The 23,202-nt window shown below is 40.6% G+C and overlaps 3 protein-coding genes across 4 annotated transcripts; 1 reads left to right on the forward strand and 2 right to left on the reverse strand.

The window, feature by feature from the left end:
• Window positions 1–247: 247 nt before the first annotated feature.
• On the reverse strand, window positions 248–988 carry LOC6550201. The gene is made up of 2 exons (XM_001977521.3): window positions 921–988; window positions 248–858 (listed from the first exon to the last, which is right to left on the reverse strand). The coding sequence occupies exons 1-2, from the start codon at window positions 960–962 to the stop codon at window positions 301–303; spliced, it is 600 nt and encodes a 199-aa protein (XP_001977557.1). The 5' UTR covers window positions 963–988; the 3' UTR covers window positions 248–300.
• Window positions 989–2,184: 1,196 nt separating this feature from the next.
• LOC6550202 (plastin-1) lies at window positions 2,185–18,483 on the reverse strand. 2 transcript variants are annotated; one of them, XM_015155334.2, is made up of 5 exons: window positions 17,835–18,483; window positions 4,430–5,540; window positions 3,742–4,020; window positions 3,418–3,671; window positions 2,185–3,356 (listed from the first exon to the last, which is right to left on the reverse strand). In XM_015155334.2, the coding sequence occupies exons 1-5, from the start codon at window positions 17,907–17,909 to the stop codon at window positions 3,153–3,155; spliced, it is 1,923 nt and encodes a 640-aa protein (XP_015010820.1). In that variant the 5' UTR covers window positions 17,910–18,483; the 3' UTR covers window positions 2,185–3,152. The 2 variants fall into 2 exon arrangements, with proteins under 2 accessions (XP_015010820.1, XP_001977558.1); XM_001977522.3 differs by lacking the exon at window positions 17,835–18,483 and adding an exon at window positions 7,438–7,894.
• A 294-nt stretch (window positions 18,484–18,777) lies between these two features.
• LOC6550203 (uncharacterized protein C6orf106 homolog) lies at window positions 18,778–21,879 on the forward strand. The gene is made up of 4 exons (XM_026982238.1): window positions 18,778–19,052; window positions 19,173–19,720; window positions 20,416–20,711; window positions 21,069–21,879. Exons 2-4 carry the CDS (start codon window positions 19,239–19,241, stop codon window positions 21,206–21,208), a joined length of 918 nt encoding a protein of 305 aa, XP_026838039.1. The 5' UTR covers window positions 18,778–19,052; window positions 19,173–19,238; the 3' UTR covers window positions 21,209–21,879.
• Window positions 21,880–23,202: the final 1,323 nt, after the last annotated feature.

A 23,202-nucleotide genomic window follows, 5' to 3' on the forward strand; every position in this document is an offset into this window, starting at 1 on the left:
GTCATTTTTCTGATGTGTAAAGTTGTAGAAACTCAAAAAATAAAGAAATGTCACAAGACTGAAGTTCCAAACTCCATAACTCAACTTATCTTGATCGGATTTTGAAGTGGCATACCTCTAAATGTTTCTGGCGCAATTCTCTAAAAGTCTGCATTCAAATTTAGAAATTTATTTTTTTTTTTAAATTTTGTCATTTTTTTGATGTGATTATGTTAGAAATTCAAAAAATTAGGAAATGTCGCAAGGCTGAAGTACCAAAATTTTTATTGAATGCTTGAATTGATTGTGGGCACTGAGCTCCTAAGAAGTGAGCTTGGAGCAGCTGACGATGTTCTGGGGAAAGGCGGTGTAGTAGGTGGTCAGGGTGGTGACTGCATCGGACACACAGGCGACCGCATTCGGTCCGGTTTGCGGGATCTTCTTGGCCAGCTGGATGGCGTTGTCCACTTGCTTCTTCAGGGACCACACCTTGCGCAGGGTCTTCACAAAGCAGCTGCCGGAGACCTTGGACTGCTCATCGTCCGTCTGAGGGCAAGTGTTCGACCTGAGATTGATGAGGTCGTTGCAGGTGCTGAGGATCTTCTTGTTGGCGTTGATCAGTTTGGTCACATCCTTGCTGGCGGTGACCCCGCACAGGACCACGTCCGTGTTGAACTGCGTCGCACTGTCCTGGATGCCCGCCACCCACTTGAGGATGCAATTGAGTCCCTTGATGCTGCGCAGGGCGATCTTCAGGGACTTGTAGGTCGTACTCAGCAGACTGAAGTCCACCTCCACCTCCAAGCTGCCATCGGTCACATCGTCCAGTTCTGGCGAGGAGTCCACGGCGCTGGGAACAGGCGCCACCAATGCATTTACCTGGAATTGAAATGTTTATTACTATTACGCAAGTAATTTGCATTTTCCATTGCAAAACTTACGCAGAGCAGGCACAAAGCCAAAATAATAATGGTATACTTCATGTTGTCGTCGTTTTCAGCAACTATTACAACTATTTTCCGATGGGCTCCTTTTATATCGATGTTGTTTTAACCCTCTACGTGCACATACACAAATTCTAGACATCTTGCCGACTTGTACCTTCAAACGCTTTTTCCCAGCTCTGACTTTAATGTAACTACATGTTATTTCTGCTGATGGTATGGACATTATATTTATATTTATCCTAGACTTTGCATTTATTTCTATTGTTAACAAAGAGGGTTAAGACTACATTGAACTTGAGCCAGTCACATTGGCGCTGTGATAAGGCATTAAGCCAATTGATCAATTGGACACCGAATTTATCTATAAAATATAAAAGCCCAATAGATAACGCTAGGCCTGAAAGACTTATAACCACTAATTAAATAACCGATCGATTTTAAATCATACTGTTGGGCTGACTTCCATGCACAAAAAGCTGTACTTTCAAATATAACACCGCATTTCAAATATATTTGCCTACTTTCTGGCTTAAGTAGTAAGGAAAATTACAGAATATATTTAAAAAAAAACTAAACATTTAAATTGAAATCCATTTCCACACTTTATTCTTACGCCATGTTTAATCTTCTAACCCAATTATTAAACCAAATTGTTAGCACCAAATCTTAGAGCAATTCGCAGAGTAATGGCCACCGTGCAGTCACACCATTTTCACAAGTTTCAATTGCAATCGCTGGTCATTCGGTTCGGATTTCATATACGGATTCCAATGAATGACATGGTTTGCTTCACCACAAGGTATACGGCGTCATCACCGCTGGACAATAGTAAGTCTATTTCATTGGAGTGCCCTTCGATTCGATTTGCCAGCCACGTGAAAAGCGCCTTATCTGATAAGCTGTCCGATTACATGGAAGGTCCGAAACACGAAATACGTCTCATATAGAGCCTTATCGATAAGGATTTATACACGCACAGCCATTAATTTCTTCGCCTTTCATGATTATTTCCAAGAAACGATAGTTTTATTGGCGAACATAAAAAGTTCAGGGTATTGCATTACTCATCAATGCGAAACTTGACCCTCATATTAAAAAAAGCAATGATTCAACCTGTGACCTGTCAACGTTTCGGTAAAACTATATGACACAAAGTGTATGAATTGACAGAACAACAACTGTTGATAGTTAAAATACATGCAGTGACTTAATATTGATTTCTATAAAAATCCGTACATCGGAAGTGAAACGACATTAGTTTTGGTATTTTTTTGATTTACTTTATTGTTTTACTTGTATTACGCATATAGTATTACTTCATATTTTTCTTAATCGTTTTTTCTCTTGGATTTGTATGTCGCCTCATTGCACTAAAAATGTGTGTTGCCCTCTCTTTCTACGCCGTGTTGGCGCTACCTATTGCCACCTCGCTCTAACGCACTTAAACGCAAAATTATACAAATATGTAAAAAGAAATTGAACAAACACACACGTTGGAAAAAACATAAACAAAAGCGTCTTACAATTACTTGCAAAAAAATGTATAGTAAATATAAAATTAGTTACTCTGTTTTCGTCGACTTTTGTTTCTGGATATTCCCCATTCCTGATCTTCGTTCGTTATCTCCCTTTAGGCAACGCGTTCATGGAAAAATATATAGATTTATGTAAATTTATATGTTATGTATATAGGCGCATATCGTAATCGTATATAAATATATATGTATATATATTACAAAGTTATTTCTTTTCGTCGCAATGTTAATATTATAATTCTCTCTTAATCCTGCACAAGTCGTTTTTTTTCTTTCCTTTGTTTTACAATTCATTCTTTTAAGGATTTAAAGCGGAAGAAGCTAAACCTCTATTTATAAAATAAGGTTACAGTTGTATAATTAAACAATTGTTAAACAAACTAATAAAGAAACACCTCTCCAGACTCAGAAACAGATGTGCGACACTCTAAAATCTGTTTGCTTAATTACAATGGGGGGAAACTCATACTCAATTATATAATATATAAATATATAATAAAAAAAATTACAAAAAGTAATTGAAATTAAAAAAAAAAAACACAAAAATGTATTGGTAGCGCAGGAAGGAACGCAATCGAATAGAGTTATTAGTAATTAGCGAATACGACAAATTTACGTAGTTCCCACTCTGTTCTTCCCTTTCAAAATCCCATCCTTTTGTTTATTTATAAATGAGTTGTGGCTATGGCGCCTAATTGCTGTTGTTGGCGGTGCTGTTGTGATTGTTCTGGTCCACACTGTCCATGTTGGGCACGTAGTCAAGGGCCATCATGCAGGCGAAAACGGTCATCACCATCTTGGGCTTCACCTCGGTGATGTCCTCGGGCAGGGCGTAGACGCGGGCGCCGATCTTGCGGGCCATGGAGATGGCATACTTGGCATTGGCCAGGTTATCCTGCGCAATTGATAAGCGTTAGTTAAGCCGGCCACATTTCAAGGAAATAGTCAGCACTCACCTCCTGTGTTCCGCTGGTGCGCACCAACTCATAGTTGATGCTGCCCTCCTTGATGGCATCGATCAGGTCGATCACGATCTTGCCATCGGCGATGGCCGGGTCGTTGAAGTTACGCAGCTGCGACTGTTTGCCAGCCTCCGCCAGTCGGTTGTTCACCCACTGGACGATCTCCTTCTCGATGATGGGGTTGCCAGTGTTGGCCAAGCGGGACAGAATGGACAGGGTGTAGGCGCGCATGAGCTGCCAGATGAGAGCTGTAACAATTGAGTAGTTCGGAATTAGTATGTTGGATCATTTCTAATATGGCAATGCGTTCATGCTTACCCAACGTCAGCGTAGCATTTCCATCATTCAGATCCTGGCCCGCGATTCCGACCAGCGAGAATTTCAGCTGCTTGCCCAGATCCACCGCATAGTTGCAGTTCTCCAGCTTCTCCATGAACTTGCGCAGCGGGCTGAAACGCTTGTGCACTCGGCTCCAGTTGACAATACCCGGCTTGATGACGTCGAAGAGCTGGAAAATTACCAGACCATCGGCCAAATCGGAGTAAAGCCAGTTCACGTGCGGTGCCACGCCCATCGAGTTCATCCAGTTGCGGTAGGCTAGAGGAAGTAGGAATGCTTGGTGTAAGTAAAATACCTTCCAAATAAATATAAGACACCTATTCTCAGGGCTATATTATTTTTGTTGATCACAATTGTATAATTTCATTCTTTTGATAAATGCTCTTGCGAGTCAAAAATTCTCAGTTTTGATAGCTTGCACTTCCTGTGCAGAGCTGATTGATAAAAAATATCGTTATAATTCTAAGAAGTGCTTTGCTTATGCTATAAATGGCAGTAGATATCTACATTTTTTTATGATAAACCGCATTGCCTGTTTTTTCCCGAACAATACCATTGATATTTTTATTGTTAAATTTTCAATTGAATCAAACCCTTTTGGTGTATTTTGTACTGGTTTTAAGTATGGACAAGTTACAATTTTAATTTTAAATTCATTTGTACTTACTCTTCTCTTCGCGCGTCTCCTCAATGGACTCGAGTCCCTCGATCTGCTCGGGCTTGTCCAATCCCGGATGGTTGTTGAACAGATTGGCCACGAAGGCCAGATTGAGTTTGTAGACGCCGTTGACGACATCCTGTGGCGTGAGGAAGCTGCGGCAGTTCAACTTGGCGGCCTGCTGCAACATGATCTCCGCGCGCGACTGCAGATCGGATTCCCGCAGGGCATCTAGATTGACATCCGCATCATTGCCGGCAATCTGCTTCAGCAGATGCGAATAGATCTCGGAATCGACGATGTCCGACTGGAAGTTGGTGCACCGCCTGGAGATGCCGGCGCGCTCCAAATGATGATTGACCCAGCGCAGGAGGATGGCCTCCGGAGACATCTTCATCAGATCCTCGAGACGTTCGTTGTCGAAGAGAAGGCCAGCCAATCCTGGACAGCTGTCCAGGGTGATGTGGCTGAAGAGACCGATGCGGATGATCTGCCAGAGAAGACCCAGCACCAGATGTGGCTTGCCCTTGGCCAGATCGTGGGCATCGATGTTAACAATGTTGCATCCAATTGCCTGGGAGGAAACCAAGGCCAGGGTCAAGTTCTCAAACTCCCGGTAGACGGTGAGGTTCTTTTTGTTGATCGCCCGCTCATCGATTGTGTCCGGGCAGGAGTGGTTGATGATTTTGCACAGCAGAATACCATCCTTGATGCTCAGATACAAGCGCTTGCCCTCGCTATCGATGGGCAGCAGATGCTGCAGATCCTTGTCGTGGCCCAGATTCGAGTTGATCCAGTCGGAGAAGGCCAGCTGCTCCTCGAGGCGAACCGAATGGGTGGTGCCCTCCGACGAAATGCTCGACATGCCGCCCAGCGTCTCCAGGTTCTCCTTCTTGGAGACGACCGTCTTGAACGTGCTGGCCACATCCTTGCTCTTCAGGTCCAGGCACAGTGCCTCGAACTCCTCCAGATTCAACTTGCCCTGGAAGGCGGTCAGCTGTTTGCCCTTGTACTCATCGATCATTTCGCGCACCTGGTAGCCGGCCAGCTTGAAGCCCACCTGGTTGAGGGCATCCTTCAGCTCGTGCAGATCGATGAAGCCATCCTTGTTGGCATCCAACTGGAAGAAGGAGAGGGGTTTCATTTAGTATCGGTTTAATAGTTTGCAAAAACCAATAGGATCTAGTAAGTTTCCATCATTTCATAACAATGAACAAACATTGTTGACCTTTCTTAGTCATAAACTTATACTCTGTCCTTCTCGGAACACAAAATGACTTAAAAGAGCACACCAATACAAATAGAATATAGGAAAGATCCATGAGTAATCCCCGGTCATGAGTAAGTTGTCCGCCGCCTATTGTCCGATCGATCTGTGAGTCATCAATCAAATCCGAAAGCCAAACACACAGCCGCATTCCAGTGCCTCCACCTGTTTTATCTGCGGAATTCGGTATGCAAAATTGTGTATTCCATCTCCAGCAATCTTATCGATATGGGGTCTGTGTGCCAGCCTTATCGAATTTAATTTCCATTTTTCAGTTTCCAGTTCGAGGGGTACTATCTCCCACCTGACTGACATATCGCTGATTATCGAAAATTGTTGTCTTCAATTTATACAGTTCAAGAGCGTGAGTGGGTGCCACAGAAAATAAGAGAAAATACTCCGGTAGTTGAAATTTTTTTTTATTAAAAAAACTAAAGAAGTGAAAGCCTAAACAAATTTTTGTAAACTACCCGATGAATCAGTTTGTAAACACTTGAGTTCCGGACGCCATCAAATTAATTCACCTCTTCATTATTTCTGGCCAAATTCAATGACTAAGAGGTAGCCACTTCCAATACAGATTTTTATCCAGCTGGGGTTCCCTTAACAGATTCCCATATAAAACCAATATCATCAATCCGTAATGGGAAATCGATTTGGGTTTCACAAGTAGACCTATTTATTAGTCATATTTAATGTGAAATACGACTTTTGGTCAATATGCTTGAAATATTTTAGATAAGATAAGCTTATAGTTTGGGCATTGTAAGAAAATATTTGTTTATCGTTTAGGTTGTTACAAAGTGAAAATTTAATTAAAAGCGAACCACTTTTTAAAAACATTGCAGTCATGACAAACGGTTGCTGATCCAAGTTGCACTGTATACTATCGTTTCAAACTTACTGACAACTAACCTAACTCAATACTATTAAGGTTAGAATTATTTGGAAACATAACATTTAAATCCTGCAACCACTTTGTGTGAAATAAGAGGTTTGGCATTTTGGCCATATTCGGTGTGCGAAATTGGACAAATCCAAGGGGAGGAGGGGCAGTTGGAATGGCTGATATACTGGACTGTGGAATTTATGGCTCACTGGTTGGTAACTAGGTTTTGTAGTGGTGCGTTGATTGCTCCGCTGTTGCTGTTTGTCGATAAGATAAATTTCTGTGCGCCAAAAAGCGAACATAAAAAATCGAAAGCAGAGCTCGATTACGTGTATGGTAATGATATGATAGGTGGTGGTTCACGGGTTCTCGAGGGGAAGAGACTATCTAGTTGACTGATAGCTGGGAAATTGTTTAGGCCAACATATGACTGACATCGAACGGAAGTGATTCTGATTTTCGCCATATTTTCGGACGAAGGTCTGCAGTGGGTCAGTTTGGAGCGCGTGCACTTTTTCGGAGGTGTTCACTGTAAAGGCCCCTCTTATGGGTATTGGGTATTGGTATGCGTGTCACCTGTCGGTGTTATCGATTAAAAAGCCATAAAGTGCCCCGAGGAAAAATGATAGGGCAGGAAAATAAATAGGGGGAAACAAAAACAAAGACATAAAATCGAGAGGGAGTGATTACGTGAATTGTGAGTAATACAAAATTGAATTCGCTGTTTTAAAAGCTGTTCAACTCTATCTGTTCTCAATGTATAAACGTTTCCTTTTTTAGTAAGTGAGCCATTGGCGAATTAAATATCGTATTCAATTTTTTGGTATAGTTTACACAGTATGACACAGTGGCGCCACCTACGTTGGGAATGAGCTCCTCGAGATTCTGCTTGAACTCCTGAACCGTTTGGAGCTGCTCCACGTTGAGAATATCGGCCATTATTCCAATGTATATTTGCACGCGGAATTAATTTTATTATTTACGATATTCCTTCTGGTTTTCGTTGCGAAAACAAACAAACAAACAACAAAAAATTAATTGATTTGCACACAGTTAGAACACACACATGCACGCACAAACGCGTCAGAAAGAGAGTGGGTGGTGCGCGAGCGAAAGAGATCTCCAGTTAGTCGAGAGAGAGCGAAAGAAAGTCGGCGCGAGAGAGCGGAAGAGAGAGAGTCAAGGATCCGAGCTTTAATATAATATTTCTTGTAACGACTCCTTGCTTCCTCGTTCTTCGATCTTCTTTCTTTTCTGGCTGATTCGCTTTCCACGAGCTATAGTTGAGAACTAATTGAGTGTTTCAGTGAAACGGACTATTTATGCCTTTTCTTTTATCACAAAAAAACAGAGGCAAAAAAAAACAGCACTCCAATCGAACGGTTCCTTATCAGTAAATGAGAGAGTAAAAGAGGGCAGATACAGAGAAGAGAGAGGCGGAAGAACACCTTTTTAAAAACGCGTCATCCTAAATCATTAAAAAAAAGGTACGATAAAAAATTGTACAGCCCAAAGCAAAAGGTTTATTAAAAAAAACATTGTTGGGTATATTTTTTTATTTTCTCCTGAAATGGATAAGATCCAGTCCCCTTGACTTTATTTTTTCCACCTATATAGGCCACTCTCTTTCGCTCATTCTCAGGCGCAACAATGCAGCAGGGTTACCAAGTCGTCTTAAGATACAGGGTAATTAAAAGTCCTTGTACGTGATCAGTTGGCAATAACACATAAAACGTAAACACCATAAACTACATACACTATTGTTTATCTTAATAAATTTAAATATTTTTTTGTGTTTTTTTCATTATATGTTTACATTCCTAAATAAAGAATTATTAATAAATAAAGAATTTTGTAATTTAAAGAAAACGTTAGACCATACACAATGATTGTACAAACATTCGTGACGTACAGAAGTGATTCAGATGATAAGGAATTAACCAAGATGTTTGAATAAATGAATGTAAGCACTTCCAGTTATGTTTCAATCGTTTCAACTTGATTTCCGGTATCTGCCGTGATGTGGAAACCCTATTTGCAACTCTCTGAAAAGCCCAAATTCGCTTTCAACAAATTGCTTACGCATCGAAAAGTTTTCGGTTAAATGCAATACCACTTGGCTGGTGAACTTATAGAGAGATAATGGAAAAATGAGTGTAAAAGGCACCTGAGAGAGGAACACGGTATTTAAACGTAATTGGTTTTTTAATAGCCATTGTATCAACGAGGGAATTATGTGGCAGTTGTCATTTCGGTTAGGTTATAACTTGTACAACATAAATCTAATTCCAGCCAAGATAATAAAAGTTTGAGGCGCGATAAGACAAGGAAATGCGATAATAAATGTTTAGCACTTCCTTTAAACATTAAACGGGGGGTTACCGTAAAGGACCTTGTTTATAGATGACTTCATTTCGCTATGGGGTCTGTGATAGTGCAAAAAGTGCTGAAGATTGCCAACGTATCCTATAAAGATATACGCTTGGCAAATAGTAAAAATCAATTAGTTTGAGAGCACGTTATTTCCACAGTGTAGCTATGCACAGTGGTCAGTAGTATTATCGATCAGTTACTCGTGATGACTAATCCCTGGACATACAAAGACTTTTGTTGTTTGCTCGTAAGTGTCGCCACTCCTCGATCGACCGATATATCGAACTAAATAGAATAAACCCAGCTGATCAAACTGCATCTTTTGTTATGAAACAGTTGTCATTACAACATACTATCCACAACTTTGAGTAAGTGCAACTGAGTTTAGTTATATAGTTAATGCTATCAGATTGGCTGCAATGCGTTCATCGAAAATGTTGTGATAAGTACATTAATCTTTATGTTACTCCATATGTGATATATATTTATAGGTCGTTAACATTTTTAAACAGCTTACTGTTTTCCCCTTGATAATTATTCCCAATTGACTGCCCAAGTCCACCGATTTAACAAATATTTATCTTATGAGTTCATTGCACTTAAACTCAAAAATAGATTGCACTTAATTAGCACCTGTAGTACGCCTACCATTTCATTTAATGGAACCTAAATATTCTCTTAACACATTTAAATTTGTTAAAAGGCACTTTCGAGTACGGTCGTTGCTGGCAGTAGGAAATCAAACACCAGAACCGCACACGTCTGACCCCAAGCAACTTTCTACGAGTTCACTTTTGGTGTCACCGATGTTTGCTAACCCTTCACCTGCCCATGTTATGTACACTCGAAGAAAAACAATGCCGGTTCATAAACACCATTCCTTTATAAAATATATACCTATATGCATCTTTCTCATAAAGATTAAGTTATTATAGATATTATTTAATATCTTAAAAAAAAGGCCTAAACTAAAAACTTGTATACCTAAAAGCTAGTTCGGTTTGTCCCAGTGTAGGATTTCTTCTTTTTTTCAAACCCAGAAGAGAACCTAGGCGGCAATCATAATTATGACAAACAACGCGCGAAATTTTTGTTAATGAACGTTTTTCCTTGTATTTTTTTTGTGTATTTTTTCAGTTTGTTGTTTTTATTTTTGCGAGCGTCAATGTTTGCGCCGCTATTCGGAGCTTAGTCACTGTCATTTAAAGGCAATTTACAGCAAATGAAGTTCATTAGCAGCGGCGAAAAATTCGAGAAAGAAGCAAACAACAAATAAAAATGCTAAGCGGCCTTTATAGTTTTTAAAGTTGTGTTTGCCACGGCTTTTAGGGGGAAAATGTTTGAGTGACGTAATTGCAAATGTCACCTGGCCGAGAAAACAGAAACATCAACTATTTGTGCCAGTTTTTTCGCTTTCGTTGAACCGGTTTTCGAGTCCAAAAACTGTCATTTTGTATGCCCGGCACGACAAGTGGAATTAGCCTAGCTTCTGCATATCAAATAATGCCGTGCAACTATGGTTGTTCAACGCCACCCCCTGCCCTGCCCTGCCCTCACCACCCAGCCCCGCACAATCCAACCCATTCCACCCACTTTTCAGTGTGTCGCGACCTCGACAACAAAGGCAGCATTACATCAACCCAACATCAGCAGCAACAATAAAAAGCATACACAAATAAACAGCAATAATACAACGTGCGCTGATTAAACGTGAGTCAACGCTCAGCATTCGAAACATGTTAATCAGCATTGTTTGTTAGATACTCATACCGCTTTATGCATATAAGACCCCGAAAGTACTCAAAGTACCCAAAGTGCCCCCCTTTGACCCCGCTGCTCTGGAGGTCGAAGTGGCTGTTCGAATCGAATACAGGCAAGGGAAATCAATTGAACAAAAATTAATAATGCGCCCATGCCTATGCCTATGCATATGTCGATGTTGGCGATAATAATGATGATATGCTAGATAGTTTATTACCGTTGCACGGCCGTAAAAAGACCGACCACCAATAGATACTTTACGAGCGTGCACCCCACAAAAGTGTATATTAATTGTATATATTTCGTCAGACATTGCATTTGTGCAATAACCAGTGGTAATAGGTAATTTCGAATTCAATTCTATACTGAAATCTAGCAAGTGGTTATAAAATAAATATTTACCTGAAAGAGTTAAAAGAAACGTTAAAAAACCGTGTAGAGTTTAAAAATCATGCAATACCCATTTCTGAAGATTGGCAATCATACAAAACACATGCTGAAGTTCGAAAGTATATAAGTCCCACTTCAACGAACTCTGCCCCAAGCTGCAACTAAGTTCGCATAAGCATCTTTACTTCTTCCCTGACAACGAAACACTGCTCGAAACTTTTGTCGCCTGTCGTGTCAATCGGTGTCAGTGCGTTACTTTTCGTTTCTCTTGGCGTTGTTGTGGTTTTTTTGAATTTGCTGCTTTTTTTCTGGTTGTTTGTCGGTCGTTGTTCGCATTCAACTTGGGCTGCGTTGTCGTTTTTTTTTTTTTTTTTTTTTGTCGACGCTGTTGCAGTCAATTGAAATTTGTAACACGTAAAGTAAATTTTGAGTTTTCGCTTGTCTGCGATTACTCGCAACTTTGAGTGTAGTAAATATTTATGTAGAAACTTGCGGAGCGTCCAGCCAGCGCACGCACAAAAAAGCTGTTAAGTACATTGTATAATCAGCAGTGACACATATCCGCCAACTAGAGGGGGTCCCTCGCCAAGTTGTGGGCGTGGATCCGAAAAGACAATTGCTGGTAAAATAATAGTAATGCTGGTTGGGGACGAGCTCTTTATTATATGGTTTTCCCACTGGGCGGTAGCGAAAAATGGCGCATTTAGGAAGTCGTCAAATAAAATCATAGACTTTCAAAGTCAATGATAAATTTTAACTAACATCAAGACAACAGTATGTTCTACCAAACAATCAATTTATTTGATATGCTACACCTAAGAGTACATTTTTGTACTGGTATAACTTTAATGAACTCAGAGAATATATCTTTTCTGGTTACTATTTTCTTTCCCTCCACTATACGTATGTAAAAAAACAGGGAGATTCCCGCTCGCCCCAACTGAAACGTATTCGGGTTTTCGCTTCCTTTTGCAACTGAGACCCGCCCTGCCGACTGATTACACTTTCGCGAGTGATATATAATACGGGTATTAGTCAGGGGCGAGGATAAATTACCAGGGCTGAGTCATAAAGGCCACTTGCCAATTAGGCGAGGGAACACCCTCAATGGATTGAAACAGACGCCACAACATATCGTATGAAAATGACATTGATAAATTATGTGGGCTCGAATTGAAGTTTCCCTTTCCTTTATAGGTTTCTTGTCCTAAAAAAAATATGAGAAACTATGAAAAACATGGATAAAACCAAATATATAAACCAATTGAAAGGATGTAGTATATAATATTTTAAATGTTCTTGTTTCCATTGGATTAACTATACTTTTACTTGTTACTTCCCAATTATATCTTCCTGAAAATATTTCTATGTTTTCCTACATTTCTTTTAAGAATTTTTCCAAGATACATAACTATTAGTTTTTTTCAGTGCCCTGCCAATTGATGTGCATCACATTGTGGCCACTTAATTGTGCCGCTAAAGGAGCGTTTAGTTCGGCTAATGAACTAGTTACCCCCGCTCGGTTGTGGGTGTTAATTGTATTGGCCGCGCCCCAATGATTTCCCACAACAAACAAGACAGTGTTTCGTCAAGTGTATAGAGCACGCGACTACCACTACGAGCGATCTGTGAAAGTCAACGCTGCACTTCATTATGACAAATTTACAGTTAATCAGCGACACAAAAAACACTGTGGAAAATGCGGAGGGGGAAAATGTGAAAAAGGGGGGAAAGGCCGGTTACACTCCGGTAACTATTGGAAATGAGCCACTAAATCATCCGTGTCTCTATTTACCATACCCGTATCCATATCCATATTCCCCGCTTTTCCCTCACCCTCCCCCTTTCTTTCTGCCAAGTGGCAAGTGAAAACCGAAAATGGCAAAAACTGATAAAAAGAAATGACAAACCATCCGACGGTGCCCCCAAAAGGTAACTGGCCAGAGTTCAACAAACCCGCCACGCAAAAAAACGATTCGAAAACAACGAGGCAAGGTGCCCAAAAATGGTACCCGGGATTTGAATACCCTTAAGGGAAGAATGCCATTAGAATTGGTCATATGTCGGAAGTTTTGTACATCAAAATATCTCTTGGCAATATAATTCGTGGTTACCGCACCTATATTTTATGGAAGTTATTAGATGCTGTGATAAAAAGATACGCCAGTTTAGACACATAGTACATTTGTATGTTATGTTATCTTGTGGAGAAGTGTGAAGTTATGGTATGCCATATATATATTATTATTCAAAAAAGTTGGAAAATTGTAATTGCCCAAAGCAAGAGTATTAAAACGAAAGGAAATGCAGTGCGTCAACTTGAAAAAAGGACAACCAAGTAAGCGAGAGAAAAAGTGGTAAAGTGAGGGAGAGGTTGTCTTAATGCAGCTGCAACTTATCGCACATAAAATGCAATCAACGCATTACAAATACTTTCACTCTTGATAGCAATGCACAGTGTAACTATGCGGATTTCCAAAACAAATGATATAATAATACTGGCATTTTAAACGGAATGGATGTGGCCAAGTATTTTTCACAGTTTATTGAGCGATTTGTGTTGGTTAAATACGGAGATTCTTAAAACGACATTTTAAATGGCACTCAATATTTCCCAACATTCGATTTGTTTGCTTCCCAATCACGTAACACTTACGTGTTCCATGGACTTTATAAGCACACAATCTTCGGATGGAATGATATCATCGCTGTGTGATCACGACCCACTGTGCGGCACGACTTTTGATGGGCACTGTATGCCGGCTGTATGTTCGAGTATTCAAAACTCTTTGGCATGTGCATTAAAATGACAAAGAAGCTAAAAACGAAATAAATAAAGAAAGCGTTTTTAGCGCTAAGTGCCCGAGTAGCCTGCACTCAAAATGCACTTGAGGGGCCCCAAACAAAGTTGATAAAAGCCAAGCTGCAGCAACATCCCAAAGAATTATATATTCGGAAAAGACAACAATAAGTGTTGTTTTTTGTGTGAATGGGAGCACACTAGTAAAAGCTGGAAAAAAACGTCGGGAAAGAAAAAACAGCAGAAGCCGAGAGACCTAATAAACGCAGCCAAATGAATTATATGCCTGCCCATCAGCTTTTGAAAACAGCAACATGCAATGCAACAAAGGCGGCGCACACTTACGCCCAAGATAATAGCATCCCTAGAGCCATAAATCGGTGAATAAGAAAGGTGTAAAATCGGGGATAACTGCAGTTTAATGCCAAGGGATTTGGAAACTATAGGAACTCTCAATGCAGCTCACTCATAAATCTACTAAAAATAGCGCACTAATGTATTCATCGAAATGCTTAAGTTTCTACCGCCATTGTTTATCAAGTATGCAAGCTCGATAAACCATAAAAACACATTGCATATCTCCTTCACATCGGGGCACTCAAAATGCGGGGCTTTGCGGCAATTAACACTGACACTCCCACGCAGAAACAGGAACCGAAACAGAAACAAAAACACTGGAAGAATGGGAAAGAAACACAGAAACCAGAGACGAAAACGAAAGACAAACAAAAGCAGCGCTTTGTGTGTGGGTGTGGCAACTCTGTCTTGCTGCTTGACATAAGCAAATGGCAACAATGTGCCACTCACATGCGATGGGCAATAATCCTGAATCCGGATCCTTAATACTCTGAACCATAATAACCTTAAAATTGCAACGAAAAATTAGGAAGTAGAAAGTCGGTGAAGTAATAATTATTATTATTGCCAATATTTAATTTAATTTCCTCATATAGCTAACGAACAATACGGATTAGTTTATCACCCTAAAAACTACCCATTTAGCAAAAAAGGGAAAAAACTGCATTGCCTACTTTGTAATTAGTCACCAGATAGCAGATAGTTTACCAATATCAAATACACTTCCCGTGAGATAAACAAGTTTGTTTACCATAATTTCAATATCATAAGTAGGCAGCCTTCATTGAGTGAATAAAAATCCTGTTCAATTGTTTTTTTTTAATTTTTCCCTTGATCTGAGGCACTCGCTCAGGCATTAGTCATCGCAGCATCCAACAACAATAGTGGAACAGCGAAAACAGATTTCAGCTTTCAAGTGTCAATCAGTGCAGCGATTGTTCCCCGCCCACACAACTCCCACCCATTGTGTGTGCCTGGTTCAGTAGTGTTTATCCTGATCTCGTTTGGAATCAGCTTCTTGCAAATCGTTCTGTTGGCCACGCGGATCCATTGGAGTTCCGAACACAATGGACCCATATTGTTCGACCGATTAACGGCCAAACACGCGTGCGGCGGCAACCGAGTTAAATGGTACACTGAGATAAAAAGTGGGGGTCTTTAAGAAAAGCGCAGTTTATCAGTGAAATGATTAAGATTCGATACTTTTCATTTCCAGTTTCACATTTATGCAAGGGGTTTTTAGGCCAAGATTTGATAGTTTAGTATACGTAATTCCTTTTTGTATGTTGCATGCCTGCATTCCGTTTCTCCCCCTCGTTGGCAATTGCAATCAAGCAACGTTTTTTTATGTCTTCCAGCATATACGGATTTTATGGCCTGCACTCGAAGCAATTGCAGCGTGGGCGTTTATTATTTCCCTCTTTTTGGTCTCGGAATTGCCGGGAATTACGAGCTCAGCGAAAAGCCAAATGCCAAATGCAGAGCGGGATTTGAGAAGTCGGGCGAGCGAAAAATCAGCAAGAAACAATTGCAAACTATTAAATGTGTGCATAAAATTGAACGAAAATTGCTCGACTCCGGTTGCCCCCTGAACCAAGGTGACGAATGCACAGTGGCTCGAAAACATCGAATCGTAGGTACCGAATGTTGTCTGACCGAGAAAAAGACTGCAAAACTATATTTTAAATATATATCATTTAGAAATACATTTTTTATACCGATAAAATGAATGGGAATGTTTAAAATCTAAAATTGATAAATTCATATTAGGAACGACCCTTGAAATACCATTCATTAAAACCGAAGTGAGGAATATTCGATGGTTTTCATAGAGTGAAAATATATGCCCTATAGGCATTCCTACTCTTAACGATCAATTCGCAGACCAACCCCATGTGGCACACTGTGCGACTTGTCTTGCGTTTGAGAGCAGATATCTGAATCTGAATTGAAGCTGCGACCGACCGAGCTGAGACGTAGTTTTTCACGCTCTCCCGGTGACGGGGCTTGTATATGTGCCTTGGCCTGTGATTTTTATTTTTATTTTTAGTTTAAGCAGAAACTGGTTTTCCATGCTATTCCACCCCGCCCCCTGCGAACCCCCCACCCCAAAAAAAGGGGTGGCAGCAGAGCGACTTTTACGTGGTGTCATGGTATGGAAATAAATGCACGTTATACGCTAACGTTATAGCGCTGGCCTTGCCCAAATATTATTCTCGCGAAATTCGCGAGAAAGATTCGTCAAGTGAAAGATGATGGTTGGTTGGTGTCAACGTTGTTGTATTATTGTTTAGTTTGTTTAGCATTAGTCACTAGGGGGGATGGACAGCGACGCTGACTGCGGCATTGAACTTGCGTTTTTCCACGCATGCGCTGCTTTTATAATGATTTTGTTCTTGGCTTTGCAGTTGCAGAGGGCTCCACCCAAGAAATAAGACAAAAAAATAAGTGTTTTCTCCTGTAAATATTTAGGGGAAATTCTCGCTGCACGATAAGAAATATTTGCATACTTTATCAAGGCGGTAACAAGCCAAAGTAAAGTGCCTACAGTGAAATTTATGGATGGCGGCTTGGTTTACCTATCTTCGTTTTTATGGTACATGGATCAGACAGCTTAATAATTTGATAATATTCGTCATAAGCTTTTGCATTCCATTTTACCATTATATTTCCATTTTACATACGTATATCTAGAAATCAAATATAAAATGTACTATGTATGTATATAATATACATTCACTCGTTTCACTTTTTCTTGATAACGACTCTCCACTGTGCGAAAGAGCGGTAGAGAAGAGATGCGGGAAAGGGAAACTTGTTTGCTCATCTGCTGGCCCCCTCCCACCCACATCCACGCACGCGCCCCTCTCCCTCGCACTCGCACATGCAGCAGCGGGCGCAGCGCATTAACCGTTAGCTAGCGATGCTTTGTCTCTGCGTCTTTTCATGGTCTTTTCCAGCGGCGGAACGAGGGGGGATTTCAAAGGGTTAAAGGACTAAGTTACGCTTTTAAAAGTAGTTATCTAAGTCATCCGCCTATCTTCCACAACTTTCTTTCAAATTCCTTAAGTAAACACTGTTTAACTCTAGGGCCGCTCATGATCTTTTATGACCTCTAATCTAAACTAGTCTCATTTTAGTCATTTTTAAGGTGTAAAATTTCAAGTAATAACAACTTAAAAACAGGCGAATGAATTAGAAACAAAGTGGCAGGACCCCTTCAAAGTTCAACTTTAGGTCCGCCTCTGTTTTCCTCCTGCTCCTTCTTCCCCGCCCCTGCTTCTTCTTCTCTTGAGTCCACTTCATGGGGGGTTGCTTTGCACTGTTGAAGGCCAGCGTAGCTGCCGACTGCGCAGTCGGCGTTGGCGTTGGCGTCGCTGCTCCCCATTGTCAACGTCGACGCCCACATGCACCGCTTAACGGTTTTCTTCCTGCGCCCCATGCGTGCGTGTGTGTGTGAGTCATCCAATTTGAATTTCAACAATTTGCCACCTATTACTCTTATTGATTGAATGTTGCTGATGCGGTTGCCATTGCTAGCAACCATTTCGCTTTGTCGCTCTTTTTGTCATCTCACCTCTATGAATTTCTCCTTGATCTCCGCCTTTTCATCAATGGACAGCGTTTTTGTGAATTTGTTTAGTGTTGCCATTTTCGCTGTCTGTGTGTGTGTGTGAGTGCTGCTGGTGCTTTTCTTCTTGACTTTCTTAATTATTTATAACTGACGCCGCTGATTGGTTATTTTAAATAAATTATCCGTTTATTATCAATTTCACTTTGTCGCCGTTTTCGCAGTCGGCTTTTTACTTCTATTTGCTCTTCTTTTTTTGTTTTACCGCGCGCTCCTTTTTCTATACGTATCTATGTATTTGTGCGTTTGTGTGCTAATATACTTAAACTTCTTTTACTTTTTTCTTAATATTTCACCCACACACTTTCGTTTCTGGTTTTGTTTGTTGCTGGTTTTTATAAAAAAAAAAAATGAAGCCGGATTTAAAGCCTCCGTGTTGTTATTTACAACTTCAACCGAGCAAATTTTGTTTTCAAACGTTATTTGGCACGTCTGAATTCGGAATCGACCGGTTTGCTGTGCGTGCGAAGCGCTTTTGTTAGATGTTTAACAACAAACAGAAAACTAAATTGCAGGTTGTATTGTGGGAAATGAAAGAAGAAAACGGAACGAAAGCAGTGTGCCCGTTTCGGAATTTGAAATTCGACTAATATACGGTAGTACTTACCGCGGTATTACCAAATCTCGGCACACTATTCTACTTAAAGCTAGATTTCCGTTAAAACTCAAATTGCCTTAATGCTATTCTCACAATATATTTTATATTGTTCTTATGCGATAGTTGATTCGAACAAGAAAGGGAATTATACAAAGTTTTAAGCTGTTTTATATAAGATTTGTACACCTTATTCGTATGGATGGTTTATGATCCAAGTTCCTCTGATTACATGTTCAGATAGATTATTTTATTGTGTGCTGAAAACGTTTAGTATTTTCCCAATACCGGGAGGTATTGCAAAGCCGCCTTGCCACGGTCACATTTCATTTGGTTAAAAGACTATAACCGCCTGGTCACACCTTACGGTCCAGAATTGTTGCCTTTTTATTTTATTCCCGCATTTCTTCGCTTCGAAGCGATCGCTTTTCGGCTTTCTTCGAGGTCACAGGTCAAGCCAGCGGACGCTGGAAGCCGGAACGTCCCCCGCCCCGCCCCATTGGCCTTGGCGACCGCCGCTGTTGTTGTTTCTATCGCCCTTTAAAACCAGCTGCTGCGTCTGTGTGTGCGTGAGTATTTCCAACCGAACGTGCGTCGGTGTGCGTGCGTGTACAAGTGCTTAAACAACAACAAAAGCGTAGAACGCATTTTCATTTGATTGCGATTTTTATTTGACACATTATTTACAGAAAGAAAGGGAGAGAAAGCAAACAAAGGACACAGGCACAGAGAGCGAGATCGAGACAGAGAACGAGATGGATGTGGAGGAGAACTACGAGAACGCCGCCGAGATGCAGAACATGAATATGAATCTGAATCTGAATCCGAATCCCAATTCGGACGGCCAGCAGCAGCAGCAGCAGCAACAACAAATGCAATGTGAACCGTTATTCGGGCTCACAACCAATACAACAACAACCACAAATCCCATGATGGCCATACCCCTGCCCGCGCCACCCGGAATGCTGCCCCACTCCGCCCCGAACATCAGTCCGAATTCGAATCTGAATCCCAATTCAAATCTGAGTACCAGTCCATCCGCACCATCCACCAACGCATCCGCATCCACAATCAAGTGTCTGCCGACGAATGACTTCGATATCGATTCCCTGCTGCTGCAACAGTTCAGCTGCATGGGCACCACGGATCACGAGGACCTCATCAGCCAGTTCCAGAGCCTCATGAACAACCAGATGAACCGGGAATCTGCCAGGTTTTACCTCGAGATGAGTAACTGGTAAGGATATAGTCTAAGATCGCTTGGAATAGCTTTTTACTTGTGCTTCAATATTACAAATTGAGATTATAATAATCAGCAAGTTAGGAACACAGAAAGCGTCACTTCTCCGTAATTTCATACTTCTTCATTGTGTTTGGGACATGTAACATTCACTATATACTCGCAGAAATCTATATCTTTCATAAATATGTGTTACTTACAATGATATATTCAGAAATCATCAGGTTACGATCATCATAAGCGACGTTTTCTAGTTAGATGTACATAAATAGTGCAGGTAGTGAGGTAATAGTACAGTAGGTGTAGTTTTTGAATTATGAAGATTGCAAAATCAATTAAGCAACTAGTCACTTTGTTTGCTTCCAGTTTAATTAACACATTTATAGAAAAACTTGGAGTTTTGAGTTGGTCATGCTGATATATAACACATTACAAACTATAAACGTATCTTAAATTCCCCTTGAAGCCTTATCTCGAGAGCGATTCTAACTTTACAAGTACTTTTTAAAGCGGTATAATATTAATGATTTTTCTTTGTAAATAATATTTAGCCTACAGGTAGCGTGTTGCGTTATGTAAATTATTGGTCTCTAATTTTAGATCGCACATTACAAAATACTTAAAATTTGTGCATAAGCATAGCTTTAAAAGAAAAAAATTGCTATATTAATCCCCACTTTTCACAATTTTAGGAGCCTACAGATGGCGGTCGGCTGCTATCTGGACTTCTGCAGTTTACAGTCGCTGCCTTCAATGAAGATCGTCCAGGGAAAGCACCTGAATGCTCAGCAGCAAGCCTTTCAGCTGCAGAACGATGGCACCGAGCGCTGGCCGAACAACTGCTATCTGACCTCGCCCATCCAGACGCAGCGCATCAATGTGCCCGCCCTGCGTCCGGGCGAAACTTGTGATATCCTGGCCGATCTGATGCCCACGCAACCGCCGATCATGTGGCGGTTGTGCACTCCAAATGGCTGGTACTTTGGCGGTGAGCAAGAGACAGCCCTCGATCTTAGAACTAGAATCACTAGATCCGCTGAGCAAGCAAGTCAGAAGTGTTGCAAGTAATTCAGTGAATAGAAGTATTTCGAATCATCAAAAGGAAAGCAGGGGTCAAGCAAGAAATTCGAGAGACTGGGCATGGGAATCAAGTACATACATTTGCATTGGCCAAGCAAAAGAACAAATAATGTAGCACATTCTGAATCAACATAAAGTCCCATTTAAAATATATTAAGACTGTTATTAAATTTAAACGACTAACTCTTTGCTCCTGAACTGTAAAATCAATTAAGTTTAGCAACCCACTTCTAATGACCCGTTGTAACGCTTTGTCTCCAAACAGATGCCATATGGATGATTCCGCCGGGCACGCAGGCCAGCCAGGACGAACTGCAGCAGCGGATGGTGCAGCTGATCACGTCGGAGGCCAAGCCGGATGTCTATCCGCAAATCAACATCGTGATAACCGCTCACACCCAATGAACGCGGCGTCCAGCATCTAGCATCTAGCATTCGGCATCCTCCTCCGTTTTCGAGCGTGTTCTTGGTCCCAAAAACTCATCGATAGCATTTCATAAACCTGCGCGAATGATGTAACGTTTACGATATGACTAGACTTTTCCTTTCCCTCTTTTTTCAATAGGCATTTTCAACTCAGTAAGTTGATTTGTATACAGGAAAAACACTTTTATACACATGAGTATGTAGTAGCCAACGCCATTCACATGTACAATACAATATATAATTGATATATATACATACATACATAAACTACACAGCCCCATGTTTAACTAGAGTTTGAGTTCGATTGAAGGACCCTCTGTTGCACCTCCCACTTTTCCCTATTCTTAACTTTGGTGTCAGACGGATCAGCTTTATATATATAAATATATCGAGAACGGAGCGAAGGGTGCGCAGCAATATATTGAAAGTGAGAATCAGAATCGTGTGGCCACATTATATTCTGTTAGTTCTTAGGCGGTAAAATTGTGTGTGCGTGCGATTGTTTAAAGCATAATTGAACTTTTTTTTCTATAAATTAAATTCCTATTTTTTGAGTAATCAAGATGCATGAAAGCTGATAAAAATGTAACAAAATTAGACCTAAGTGTTTTATTGAGCAAAAGCAAGAATGAAGCGGAAGGATTAAGAAAGTTTGTTGTCTTTTATTTTATGGGCGGTGGAGATATAGATGAAGTTATAACTTTATCAGAACATAAATTTTCAGCATAATTGTAAAGTAACTTTATATTTAGTCTTCAAGTTCTCTAAGTTAGAAGTTCTTTGTAATTCAGGTTTTCCATTATAACATATCAAATTTACGATATTAACGGAATTGATGGGCAGCATTTTTCTGATTTTTTCAGCATTGGCTGCACTACGTCGTTTATTTTTTTCGATCTGGCAGCGCTCTTCAAAATAAGCCATTCCCACAAAAGCAATAATTTCGAAACTCCCGCCCATATTTTCTATACAATAAAAAACGTGATCAAGCTGAAATATTTCAACTAAGAAGACATCAAGCAAGTGAATCAAGTTTGAATTCAAATCAGAAAATTGGCGAATTGCTAAGAAAAAAAGAAATTACATTAGACTGCTGTTTATTTGATGTCGTATTCTGATCACATTATGTAATCCGATTACCGGAAATATTACTTATGCTTGCGACTATTTCCACGCCCCTGCTTCTTCCTCCGCTTGGCTGCCGGTTTGCATGAAAATTGTAATTGAGTCAAAAATGCAAAAATACAAAGTACACAATTACACACACTCACACACACATTGGCATACAGATGGGATCAAGGGTCGTTCGTGCGTTGGCACGGAAATGAAATGCATTGAAACGGAAAAGAAAATTATAATCCGTCGAGGAATAACAGTGGCAACAACAGCAAGGACCCGGGTGATAAAAGTGCTTCGAGTGCAAGTTTTTAATACCCTATTCCTCTATATGCCACTGTTATAGTTCGTTTTTATTAATACTTTTTATTGGCACATTACAATATGCGGTTGTTTTTGAGTCACCTTTGGTAAGTTGTCAAAAGCCTGGAAATCCATAAAAAAGTAACTACTATTCCAAATTTAAATCAGAAGGTTTTAATCAAGATAAGATTTGTTAGGCCAGTCAAAGAAATCAAATATTTTTATATGGAATATTTGAACAAGAAAACAAAACAAAGTGCCACTTTTCTCAAGTTTTCGAAGCCAAAAAAAACATTCAGTTCCCGAATACCCTTTCCCGCAGGGTATCACGTCGACAGCAACCACGCCGCCTGCCTTTTGACTTGAATTACAAATGGCGCCCATGCAACGAGCACCGTAAAGTGGAGGGGGATCCGGGAATATGCGAGTATGTGTGCTCGTGCACAGGGCACAGGGTTGTAGGGCAGGGGCTAAGGGGTGAGCGGTACGCGGGGAGGACGAGCGGACTGGGACGCGGTCATGTCATGGACAATCAAATCAAAAAGGCGTCAAAG

The sequence above is a fragment of the Drosophila erecta genome, unplaced genomic scaffold (genome assembly GCF_003286155.1).
Source record: "Drosophila erecta strain 14021-0224.00,06,07 unplaced genomic scaffold, DereRS2 tig00000126-arrow-pilon, whole genome shotgun sequence".
NCBI classification, from domain to species: domain Eukaryota; kingdom Metazoa; phylum Arthropoda; class Insecta; order Diptera; family Drosophilidae; genus Drosophila; species Drosophila erecta.

Coding starts and splice junctions, on each gene's coding strand:
- LOC6550201 (XM_001977521.3), bottom strand. CDS start 962: ATGAAGTATACCATTATTATTTTGGCTTTGTGCCTGCTCTGC. Junction 859..920: donor TGGCTTTGTGCCTGCTCTGC/GTAAGTTTTGCA, acceptor TTTCAATTCCAG/GTAAATGCATTGGTGGCGCC.
- LOC6550202 (XM_001977522.3), bottom strand. CDS start 7,515: ATGGCCGATATTCTCAACGTGGAGCAGCTCCAAACGGTTCAGGAGTTC. Junction 5,541..7,437: donor TCGAGGAGCTCATTCCCAAC/GTAGGTGGCGCC, acceptor TCCTTCTTCCAG/TTGGATGCCAACAAGGATGG. Junction 4,021..4,429: donor GGAGACGCGCGAAGAGAAGA/GTAAGTACAAAT, acceptor TACTTCCTCTAG/CCTACCGCAACTGGATGAAC.
- LOC6550203 (XM_026982238.1), top strand. CDS start 19,239: ATGGATGTGGAGGAGAACTACGAGAACGCCGCCGAGATGCAGAACATG. Junction 19,721..20,415: donor TACCTCGAGATGAGTAACTG/GTAAGGATATAG, acceptor TCACAATTTTAG/GAGCCTACAGATGGCGGTCG. Junction 20,712..21,068: donor AAATGGCTGGTACTTTGGCG/GTGAGCAAGAGA, acceptor GTCTCCAAACAG/ATGCCATATGGATGATTCCG.